Genomic DNA, 12,576 nt, shown 5'->3' on the forward strand with positions numbered 1-12,576 from the left:
TATACAGTTGAAGTCGAAAGTTTACATACACTTAGGTTGGAGTCATTAAAACTCATTTTTCAACCACTCCACAAATTTCTTGAAAGCAAACTATAGTTTTGGCAAGTCGGTTAGGACATCTACTTTGTGCATGACAGAAGTAATTTTCCAACGATTGTTTACAGACAGATTATTTCACTTATAATTCACTGTATCATAATTCCAGTGGGTCAGAAATGTACATACACTAAATTGACTGTGCCTTTAAACAGCTTGGAAAATTCCAGAAAATGATGTCATGGCTTTAGAAGCTTCTGATAGGCTAATTGACATCATTTGAGTCAATTGGAGGTGTACCTGTAGATGTATTTTAAGGCCTAACTTCAAACTCAGTGCCTCTGTTTGACATCATGGGAAAATCAAAAGAAATCAGCCAAGACCGCATAAAAACAATTGTAGACCTCCACAAGTCTGGTTCATCCTTGGGAGCAATTTCCAAATGTCTGAAGGTCCCACGTTCATCTGTACAAACAATAGTACGCAAGTATAAACACCATGGGACCACGCAGCCGTCATACCGCTCAGGAAAGAGATGTGTTCTGTCTCCTAGAGATGAACAGACTTTGGTGCGAAAAATGCAAATCAATCCCAAAACAACAGCAAAGGACCTTGTGAAGATTCTGAAGGAAACCGATACAAAAGTATCTATATCCACAGTAAAACGAGTCCAACATCGACATAACCTGAAAGGCCACTCAGTAAGGAAGAAGCCACTGCTCCAAAACCGCCATAAAAAAGCCAGACTACGGTTTGCAACTGCACATGGGGACAAAGATCGTACTTTTTGGAGAAATGTCCTCTGGTCTGATGAAACAAAAATAGAACTGTTTAGCCATAATGACCATTGTTATGTTTGGAGGAAAAAGGGAGAGGCTTGCAAGCCAAAGAACACCATCCCAACCGTGAAGCACGGGGGTGGCAGCATCATGTTGTGTGGGTGCTTTGCTGCAGGAGGGACTGGCGCACTTCACAAAATAGATGGCATCATGAGGTAGGAAAATTATGTGGCTATATTGAAGCAACATCTCAAGACATCAGTCAGGAAGTTAAAGCTTGGTCGCAAATGGGTCTTCTAAATGGACAATGACCCCAAGCATACTTCCAAAGTTGTGGCAAAATGGCCACAAAGTCAAGGTATTGGAGTGGCCATCACAGAGCCCTGACCTCAATCCTATAGAACATTTGTGGGCAGAACTGAAAAAATGTGTGCGAGCAAGGAGGCCTACAAACCTGACTCCGTTACACCAGCTCTGTCAGGAGGAATGGGCTAAATTTCACTCAACTTATTGTGGGAAGCTTGTGAAAGGCTACCCGAAACGTTTGACACAAGTTAAACAATTTAAAGGTAATGCTACCAAACACTAATTGAGTGTCTGTAAACTTCTGACCCACTGGGAATGTGAACGGAATAAAAGCTGAAATAAATCATTCTCTCTACTATTATTCTGACATTTCACATTCGTAAAATAAAGTGGTGATCCTAACTGACGTAAGATAGGGAATTTTTACTAGGATTACATTTCAGGAGTTGTGAAAAACTGAGTTTAAATGTATTTGGCTAAGGTGTATGTAAATTTCCGACTTCAACTGTAACTCTTATTTCACTTGTTTGCAACAACAGGTTGTATTCTCGTGGCTCAGTTAGTAGAGCATTGCGCTTATAACGCCAACGTTGTGAGTTCGATTCCCACCGCGGGCCTGTACGAAAATGTGTGCTCTCAGTACTAGTGATGCACCGATATTACGTTTTTGGCCGATACCGATATCCAATATTTTCCTTGCCAAAAAAACGATGCTGATAACCGATATTTAACATTTTAGCAGCCTTTCAGGCATTCTAGTGCAGTTAAATATACTGCTCAAAAAAAAATAAAGGGAACACTTAAACAACACATCCTAGATCTGAATGAAAGAAATAATCTTATTAAATACTTTTTTCTTTACATAGTTGAATGTGCTGACAACAAAATCACACAAAATAATCAATGGAAATCCAATTTATCAACCCATGGAGGTCTGGATTTGGAGTCACACTCAAAATTAAAGTGGAAAACCACACTACAGGCTGATCCAACTTTGATGTAATGTCCCTAAAACAAGTAAAAATGAGGCTCAGTAGTGTGTGTGGCCTCCACGTGCCTCTATGACCTCCCTACAACGCCTGGGCATGCTCCTGATGAGGTGGCGGATGGTCTCCTGAGGGATCTCCTCCCAGACCTGGACTAAAGCATCCGCCAACTCCTGGACAGTCTGTGGTGCAACGTGGCGTTGGTGGATGGAGCGAGACATGATGTCCCAGATGTGCTCAATTGGATTCAGGTCTGGGGAACGGGCGGGCCAGTCCATAGCATGCCTTCCTCTTGCAGGAACTGCTGACACACTCCAGCCACATGAGGTCTAGCATTGTCTTGCATTAGGAGGAACCCAGGGCCAACCGCACCAGCATATGGTCTCACAAGGGGTCTGAGGATCTCATCTCGGTACCTAATGGCAGTCAGGCTACCTCTGGCGAGCACATGGAGGCCTGTGCGGCCCCCCAAAGAAATGCCACCCTACACCATGACTGACCCACCGCCAAACCGGTCATGCTGGAGGATGTTGCAGGCAGCAGAACGTTCTCCACGGCGTCTCCAGACTCTGTCACGTCTGTCACATGTGCTCAGTGTGAACCTGCTTTCATCTGGGAAGAGCACAGGGCGCCAGTGGCGAATTTGCCAATCTTGGTGTTCTCTGGCAAATGCCAAACGTCCTGCACGGTGTTGGGCTGTAAGCCCAACCCCCACCTGTGGACGTCGGGCCTTCATACCACCCTCATGGAGTCTGTTTCTGACCGTTTGAGCAGACACATGCACATTTGTGGCCTGCTGGAGGTCATTTTGCAGGGCTCTGGCAGTGCTCCTCCTGCTCCTCCTTGCACAAAGGCGGAGGTAGCGGTCCTGCTGCTGGGTTGTTGCCTTTCTACGGCCTCCTCCACGTCTCCTGATGTACTGGCCTGTCTCCTGGTAGCGCCTCCATGCTCTGGACACTACGCTGACAGACACAGTAAACCTTCTTGCCACAGCTCGCATTGATGTGCCATCCTGGATGAGCTGCACTACCTGAGCCACTTGTGTGGGTTGTAGACTCCGTCTCATGCTACCACTAGAGTGAAAGCACCTCCAGCATTCAAAAGTGACCAAAACATCAGCCAGCAAGCATAGGAACTGAGAAGTGGTCTGTGGTCCCCACCTGCAGAACCACTCCTTTATTGGGGTTGTCTTGCTAATTGCCTATAATTTCCACCTGTTGTCTATTCCATTTGCACAACAGCATGTGAAATTTATTGTCAATCAGTGTTGCTTCCTAAATGGACAGTTTGATTTCACAGAAGTGTTATTGACTTGAAGTTACATTGTGTTGTTTAAGTGTTCCCTTTATTTTTTTGAGCAGTGTAGTTAACACACACACATGGACGCAGAGGTCTAAGGCACTGCATCTCAGTGCCAGAGGCGTCACTCCAGTCCCTGGTTCGAATCCAGGCTGTATCACATTGTAAGTCCTTGCATCCATAACTGTTTATGAATTTGAGTGGTTACATTTCTCCAGCCTCATCCCTAATTTTTTTTACCTAAACGGGTGTGTGGAAAGCGCTTTGTTATTGTTTTTTGCTGCTGACAGGTGGCCTAGTGGTTAGAGAGTTGGGCCAGTATCCGAAAGGTTGCTAGCTCGAATCCCCGAGTGGACAAGGTAAAAATCTGTCGTTCTGCCCCTGAACAAAGCAATTAACCCACTGTTCCTAGGCCGTCATTGTAAATAAGAATTTGTTCTTAACTGACTTGCCTAGTTAAGTTAAATAAAAGTAAAAAATCCGGCCGTGATTGGGAGTCGGCTCACAATTGGCGGCTCACAATTGGCCCAGCGTCGTCCGGGCCGTCATTGTGAAAAATAATTTGTTCTTAACTGACTTGCCTAGTTAAATAAAGGTTACGCACACCATACTGACCAATAATGTATTTTGTTGGCATTTACGTATGTTCCCATTACCAGAAAAACATAATCAAAACCTATTTCTTTCACTTACTTGATGTGCTGTTTCGTTGTTCATTTGTTCAGTTGTTTCATTATCAACCAGGATTTCTATGGAACGCCGTTTGGGTCTTTGCGTGTCTTATTTGATTCTTATTTGATTAATGGTGGTCGGACCATCTATGTGAAGCTAGCCACAATAAGGATTAGCCACATCAGTGGACTTTGAGGTTAGCCTTCAAAATAAAAGTATGGCATAATTCTACTATTTGTATACATTTGCATCACTGTCAATGACATACTTTTATTTTGAAGGCAAACCGCAAATTCCACTATTGTGCCTAATCCTTACTGTGGCTAGCTTCACAACACATAACCCGGTCCAGTTGAGCCTCACTAGCCAGATGAAGCTAGCTGACTGCTTATAACGTTAGCTTTGGGCAACAGGGTTAAGTAGCTGGCTAGCTATTTATTTTCATGAACTGAAGTTCAATTTCAATAGGCAAACAACAAGTGGCAACCTTGCTAATACTTACTTATAAGGTTTCCTAAATCATTGCTAAGAATAATGAAAATGACTGCAGTTTCTACTGGTCATTGTTTTCAGGCTGGTTGTATTGGTGCTAGCTAGGTACCAAGCTAAAGCTAGCTACCCTAGAAGTTTCAGTCTAACAAATTATGCTTTATTACCAACGCGGTATTGTAAACACATCGTTCGTGTCCGCTGTTTGCTTGTTTGTAGACTTTTTTGTACAGCTTAGACAGTGCTACTGTATCTTTTTTGACACGCAAAGACCCAAACGACGTTCCATAGTATGTATGTTGTGAAGCTAATAGCAGTGACGCTATTACTGTGTAACTCCGGTAGGGCAACATCTGAAAAATAGCACACTTAGTAGTGTGTACCAATGCTCGACCAGTCAGCAAAAGCCAACATCACCCACGACAGAGAACGGTTGATTATCAAGGGCAATGAATTCCATTATCTTAGCTTTAATGGATTTCACCTTTGAGTTGTCTCGCTGAAATGTTCTTACTCTTTCAAATGACTGCTCGTCTTGTTGACTGCTCGATCCACACAGCAGACATTCTGTGGGCTAGGTTAGGAATGCTGTGTTGCACGTGGAGCGCAAAATTTTACGTTGCATTATTACATTATGTACCTACGTTATATAGGTATGCACGGTAGCTTTGATATCGGTTTTTGACATCGGGCCGATACCGATTTTGGCATTTTTGGCTAATATCGTACGATTCCGATATGTTCACCGATATATTGTGCATCCCTACTCACTACTGTAAGTTGCTCTGTATAAGAGTGTCTACTAAATGACTAAAATGTAATCATTTGATTTAGACCTCTTGTTTGTGGTCATCTCACTTGTAGATCCCCCTATAAGTCTGTGTGTCATATGTAGTAATGGACAGCTGTTAGCTGGATCAGGTAGCTCATTACACTGGCTGGGAGAGTGAAAGAGGAGATGATGATGCTGTAAACACATTCATCAACAAAACATTGGTCACTGGCAAACAGACCACTGTTGCACATATCCCCCCTAGTTTACATGTTTCTCTTGATTGGGCATGATTTCAACTGCTTTTGGTGGGGGGGAGGGGTTTGTTTTTTTCCTCATTTAAAACTTGACTATGATTTTAGATGCGTTTTATCAGACTATATCATCTCTGTTAGCCCGGAATTAAAACCTTGTGTTAGTTGGTCAGCTGTGGGATTTAACTTTTGTGTTTTACTTGTTAGAAATTAAGAGTTCTAACAAAAACAAAGTCTCCACCCTCACAAAAGGAAACTCTCAGTCAAAGCCCCTCCTCTTCTGGTCCGTGTGGGCACACACACAGAGCACTCAAGGCGAAGCTGCTCAGATCTCACGCATCTCATTCAGTCCTGGCAGATTCTCTCGGTCTACACGCAGAATCTGCTCACTGGAGATTACAGAATATCTAACTTTTGTAGTTAATGTATACTTTTGTCTTTTTGCATTTCACTGCAACTGGTTTTATTGGATTTGAAAACTGATTATGGTAAATGGTTGTCCTTTTCTGATCCTGTAGCCCATCAGTAATGCTGACTTCATTGTACCTGTGGAGATTGAAGGAACAACACACCAGGTAACTTACAATGACTATGACATTCAGATCAACACACATGTATTGTGTGTATATACTGTATGTGCTCTATCGGACAAATTCAAATAATCAGCCTCCCAGTGTTTATGTTTAGCTATTGCAGCCAATTAGAGAAGTACAACTGCTTCGGAAATTGAACACATTTAACGTTAGTACATGAAATCAAATTTGAAATCAAAAGTGTTGTATAAATGTGTTCTTTTCAATGATCAAGATGGATTTACTTCGTAGTTATTGTAGAAGTCATAGCTACATATGTATCAATTGTAAAAATGTTAAAGCTGTATAGTACAGTTAAGCCAGGGGTCAGCGAGGGCTCCCTCACCCCACAATGGCCTCCTCGCCGTGGGACACTAGCCAAAGCTCTCTGGCTTCGGCCTGATTCAAGTAATCCAGGATAGGCTGGTTCCCGCCAGCACGGCCTATTCTCGATTACTTGTTTCAGGAGGCGGCTGCCAACTTCCAACACACCCTCTGGAACGACCACACCGACAGACGCTTGGACGCATTCCCTGACCCACAGACGGAATGAGTAGGAAAAAGCAGGCAGACCAAACAGGGAGGCAGGCCTCCATTGTATTCAGTAAATGTTTAACCCTTTTTTTAACCTTCCTGTTCAGTTTTTTTTATATGTTGGCTTTCTTTTCTTTTCTGAAATGTTGAACCAGGTTGTTGAATGGATGAAAGATGGATCCACTTGTGCTCACTAGCCTCTGTTTTCTTTTCACTGTTGCCTTTTCAGTTAGCCAACACATTAAGCTTGTTAAGCCAGGTGAGTCAACTCTGTAGCCAGTGAATAACTTTGATCAGATTGCAGATCAATAGATACTGTGGTCCTTACGGACTGGAGTTGTGTGAAGTTGCTCCAGTCAGTTAGTTAGTCCATAGACTAGTGTTCATAGATGGTCGCTGCTTGATAGCTGTACTTGATTCTACTTGCCAGATGCTTATAATAACCGTGCTGTGATGTGTCCCAGGTTTTTGTCCTGAAGAGGCCACATGTAGACGAGTTCCTCCAAAGGATGGGAGAGCTGTTTGAGTGTGTTCTCTTCACTGCAAGTCTTGCAAAGGTAACATTGCTTTTACTGTTTTGGAAAATTAACTGGTGCTTATACCATTTGCTCCACCTGGTGGCGATGAGATATGGCTCTTGAAAACGTAGCAATTCCAGCATTGTTAAAGGGATACTTCTGTTTTTTGGCAATGAGGCCCTTTATCTACTTCCCCAGAGTTGGATGAACTTGTGGATACCAATTTTAAGTCTCTGTCCAGTATGAAGGAAGTTAGAGGTAATGTTGCGAGCCAATGCTAACTAGCGTTAGTTAGTTAGTTAGTTAGCAATTGCCCTTGTGCTAGTTAGCAATTAACTTCAAACTGCCGCAGAGACATAAAAATGGTATCCTCGAGTTCATCCAACTCTGGGGAAGTAGATAAATGGCCTCATTGCCAAAATCTCAAAGTATCCCTTCAACTCGTCTGTACCACCCAACATACCACTCTCCCCATACATCCTACTCTCTGTCCTACTCCCTGCCCTCTACCTTTCTGTTTTTATCTTTTTCTCTCCATCTCCTCCCTCCCGTCTCCCCTGCAGTATGCAGACCCAGTGACCGACCTTCTAGATCAGTGTGGTGTGTTCCGGACGCGTCTCTTTCGGGAGTCCTGTGTGTTCCATCAGGGCTGCTATGTCAAGGACCTGAGCCGCCTGGGCCGCCAGCTCAACAAGACCCTCATCCTGGACAACTCCCCCGCCTCCTACATCTTCCACCCTGAGAATGCTGTAAGTGCTGCTGTCCAGCCCGAGCTTTACTGTCTCACCAAAGGCCTTACAGGCCTGTCCCAATGTAGAATCACTGAGGTGATCTTCCTGGTTTAAGCAAGGAGCTATTTGATGCCATCATGCCCGTTTTTTTTATTTTCTGAATGTGTGTTTTAAACTGTGGAAATCACTGAAAAGTGTATTTCCTTAATTAATAGCCTAATTTCTCTAAAATGTCAAATGTTTTAATCTATGTGTGTGTCCTCAGGTGCCTGTGGTGTCCTGGTTTGACGACCTGGAGGACACAGAGCTGCTGAGCCTCCTGCCCGTCTTTGAAGAGCTGAGTGAGGCGGAAGACGTCTATGCCAAACTGCAGCAGCTACGGGCCCCCTGACACGACACACCCCCTCTTACAAGCCAGAATCTCCCCCTCCCAGCCAGACCACACCCATCAACCGACGGAAAAAGACCAAACCTTACTTACATACACACACTGTGTGCGGTGTTAGTATCCTAGACACACACTCGGCAGTGTGTTTGTTTGGCCCCTGAACTGTGTGTCTGGACGGCTGTCCACTGTTCCTACTATCCTCCTCCTCAGTATGTTAGCTGGTGCTGCAAAACTGCTGTTCTGGAAAAAATCCAACAAACACAATGCAAAGTGGCTCACTCTTTTCTCATTTTAAATGTACTCAAACACATACTAGTACTCCAATCATTTAAACTGACTGGCCAGATCTTTGTTTCTCCAAAAACGAGACTTAGATTTTATAGCACTAATTGCGACACAAAACAATTGACTGTACACACAACCTCTCTGCTTCGACAATAATCTCTGTACAAACACTTTGAAGGGGGACTCTAAAGCATTGCAAGGAAACTACAAAAACCACATAGTGATTTTAATTTCCATTTCTTAGTACAACAGCCTGTATAAAGGCGGTTTTTAAGGAAGTTTCTCCTGAATGGATTGAGTCCTTCAGGAAATTAATTTTAAAAGCTAAACCCAGTGGTCTTTCTGATCCAAGGCCAGCATGACATGACATGACATTACAGTGCATGACATGACATGATATGTCATGACCTCATTTGAGCAGACCTTACACGGGGAGCAAGGGATCTCCATCTTTGTGCCTTCTGAAAAGAAAAATTTATTAAATCTGTTTTGTTTTTGTTTTTAAAGAAAGCAAAAATTGCGTTGTTCCTTCCAGAAAATTGTTCTTTTTCAATTGTTAGGTTTTCTATAAATTTTTAAGATGTCTTTTAAATGTTTGATATGGTAAGAAGTGTAGATGACTTTTGTAATGTCTTGGATGTTGAGGAAGAACAGCCATACGTTAACAGCCTCTGTGTATGTTGTATTTACATGAAATCCTCCATTCTCATTAGCTGAAGATAACCTAATCCTCGGCCAATAGGGACCATTACAAACCAAGGGTCACACCATCGTGTAAAGGCAGGGCTGTAACATAAACCCTGCCTCTTTATGCAGATTCACCCTGAGATGCTTCAGGTACAGGACACTTGAGCTGGTTTCCCAACATTTTTGGAACCCTCTTTTAAATAAAAAAAAGCCCTTTGAACAGACTAATTTAGACTTTAAAGTTCGGTAGCAAATTTGGAGTGATTCTCTGCTGGTGTTTAGTCTGCTAAGGATGCCATATTGGTTAAACCGAGGCCTTTTTGTTACATTTTGTGTCAAACCTTCTGGGTGCCATATTTGGGTCACGTGAGGGACTTGTGATAAGTAGGCTGCTAAGAGTGAACACAATGTACACTAGTTTACCCCCTACCAGTTGCCCTTTATCCATAATTTGCCAAGTCATTTCCACTCAACTTTTACTATTTTAAAATGTATCCTATTTAAGGTCAGATATTTCGGTTTGTAAAAAAACGACATTACTGAGAAGTAAAAGTATGTGTTTTACAAATTCTCTTTGCGTTATTGCCTGTTCTAGAAGTTCTACAGTACTATCACTGACATCTTAGGTGTTGTACACATTGTGGGGTGGCAGTGGTTTTGTGGTGGCAAAAGCTGGATTGATTTAGCAAGATATGTTCTATTGCTCAAATTGTAACTGTAAGCACACACAGACATGCCCAATCCTGACTAGTCACTGTATCCCAAAGAGATTTGTTTTGTGGTTGTTTTATTCACAAGATAAAGCACCGCCATATACTATTACACTCTATGAAGTGCCTAAGGTTTCTTTCTGCGTTGAAAGCTTTGGAATAAAGCATCAAGGGTCTCCATCATCCCCCTTTTTCATTTTACAATTTTACAGCTAATGACCTGTCTCTAGTGTTGGTCTGAAATTGAGTAATCAACAAATCGCTCTTTGCCAAGTGATCCTACTCCGCTGTTTCATTGGGATTCAAAGAAAGGGCAGTGTGTTTTAATGTTGTGGACCCCACATCCATACTGTCAGAGTAATGTATTTACTCCATGTTTGTCATGTGTTCTGTAGATATTTATAAGCGTGTTAATCCCTGGCTGCATTTCAAATGGCACTCTATTCCGTATATAGTGCACTACTTTTGACCAGAACTATGGGCTTTGGTCAAAAGTAAAAAAGGTTTTATTGTCACATACACCGGATAGGTACAGTGAAATGTGTTGTTTTACAAGGTCAGCCATAGTAGTACGGTACTCCTGGAGCAAATTAGGGTTAAGTGCCTTGCTCAAAGGCACATCGACAAATTTCTCGCATTGCCGGTTCGGGTATTCGAACCAACAACCTTTCAGTGACTGGCCCAACGCTCTAACCGCTAGGCAGTGCACTATATAGGGAATAGATTGCCTTTTGGGACGCACAAGAATCCTCTTCTTTTGTCAGTTGATTAGGATGTTAAGTTTTGTCTTCTGGTGGTGGGATGTGGTGGAGGGTGCACAAGGTGTGACCTGACTGTGTTATTGTTATGTCTGAAACACGAAAGGTAAAGTGGGGTCATAGACATCAGTATTTACCAAAGCTCAACACTTTTATTTTGTGGAGGTGGGTTGTAGGAGGGGAGGGGTGGGGGCACCAAATATTCACACTACAATTTTAATTAAAGCATTCTTGCGCCAATTTCCCTTCTTCTAGTTGAAAGAACCAGTCTTGTTGCATTAAACATGCAGCACTTCACTCTCAGTAATGGTGAATAGGTAAAAGAGGCCTACATGATACCTGGTATATTCTGTCAAAATGTCTGCTGACATGAAATTACTAAATGTAGTGAAAGATATTGACATTCAAATCAGAGGTGACATGTCAAACCCTAATTACAGTCATGTTATGGATCATGGTTTCAGGAGAAAGTTTATCGTCTATGATTGTGAGGTAATATGTAACGTCTATGAAATGCATGCTATGGCCCTCAACAAATGCGACTTCAGAAATGTCCTGTGTTTGATTCAAATATAGTTTACTCTTAAGTGAGAAATACAAGATTTCATGATCCCTTTGTTCCTATGCATCGGAATGATGCAATTATAATTGAAATCGTACTATTGATTTTATCTTCCACATATACATTTTATTTTCTCAAAGTCCTGGAGAGAAAGAATGTAAGGAACTGGAGTGTTATGTCCATGAAATTAGTTTGTCCTAAACAGTCCAATTGTAAAAAAAATATAAAAGTAAATCATTCTTGGTACTTGGTAATTCTTTTCTTTTTTATATGAAATATTACAAACAAATAATGGATTGAAATATAGCTCTAAAAAGCTTTGTGTTCTCTTGTTTTGGACATGAATTATTCCTATTCTGATTATTTTGTCATTTCCAACATATATGGAGATCTTTCTGCAATCACTTTATTTTAAGTGTTCAGTTGGTTAACTTACTGTGCGGCTTCTTAGATGCCAACCAACGATCAGAACAAAATGAGGTATGATTCAGAGGGTACAATCTATTGATGCCTGTATGTCTATTGATCAATCTATTGAATAGATTGTCATGGTGACCAATGTAGTATTTTCTGATAAGTGATGAAAACAATTTCAGCAAGTAAGTTCTGTTTGGATCAAATTATTTTCCCATTTTAGATTTTTTTGTTAACTGGACTCTTTAATGGGTTGATTGTGTGGTTGGGTCAGGATTTGTGTACCATGAACAAACTGCTGATTTTACACAGAAACTATGCAGAAGGAGTTACACAAATACATACAGTATAATGCAAAAATGATCAACCCACTGGGCACAGACGTCAATTCCACATTGGTTCAATGTAATTTTGTTGAAATTACGTGGAAACAACGTTGATTCAACCAGTATGTGCCCAGTGGGAACTTTACTCCTGAAAATATGTTTTTTACAGCTATTTTCTGAAAACTTTAACGTAAGATTCCTGCATTATATTTTTGGGGGCTTTTTTGTTAAACTAGCAATTCTGAAAATTGTTTTTCAAAGATGGAATAAAAACATTGATTATAGTGAGTTTGTCTTCTGTAGTGTATATATATGTCCGCATTTCCAGAGAGCAGTAACACATTCATTCACCTTGCTACACACACCAAACAAACATACCCAAACCTCAATGCCCAATCACAAAGAGATTTGCATTCCACAAACAATATAGTAGAATCAGAAAGTCAAATTCAGAGTAAGCACCCCAAATGGCACCCTTTTCCCTATATAGTACACTAC

The 12,576-nt window shown here is 41.7% G+C and overlaps 1 protein-coding gene across 1 annotated transcript in view; it reads left to right on the forward strand.

Annotated features, from left to right (window-relative positions):
- The window catches only part of LOC106565429 (carboxy-terminal domain RNA polymerase II polypeptide A small phosphatase 2), a 41,009-nt gene extending 28,643 nt beyond the window's left edge, over positions 1-12,366 (forward strand). The window contains exons 4-7 of the mRNA XM_014132555.2: positions 6,112-6,168; positions 7,164-7,256; positions 7,781-7,966; positions 8,214-12,366. Coding sequence (XP_013988030.1) covers positions 6,112-6,168; positions 7,164-7,256; positions 7,781-7,966; positions 8,214-8,339 — 462 coding nt within the window. The 3' untranslated portion in view covers positions 8,340-12,366. The remainder of the gene's footprint in view (positions 1-6,111; positions 6,169-7,163; positions 7,257-7,780; positions 7,967-8,213) is intronic.
- Positions 12,367-12,576: the final 210 nt, after the last annotated feature.

The sequence above is a fragment of the Salmo salar genome, chromosome ssa12, assembly GCF_905237065.1.
Source record: "Salmo salar chromosome ssa12, Ssal_v3.1, whole genome shotgun sequence".
Classification (NCBI taxonomy): Eukaryota; Metazoa; Chordata; class Actinopteri; order Salmoniformes; family Salmonidae; genus Salmo; species Salmo salar.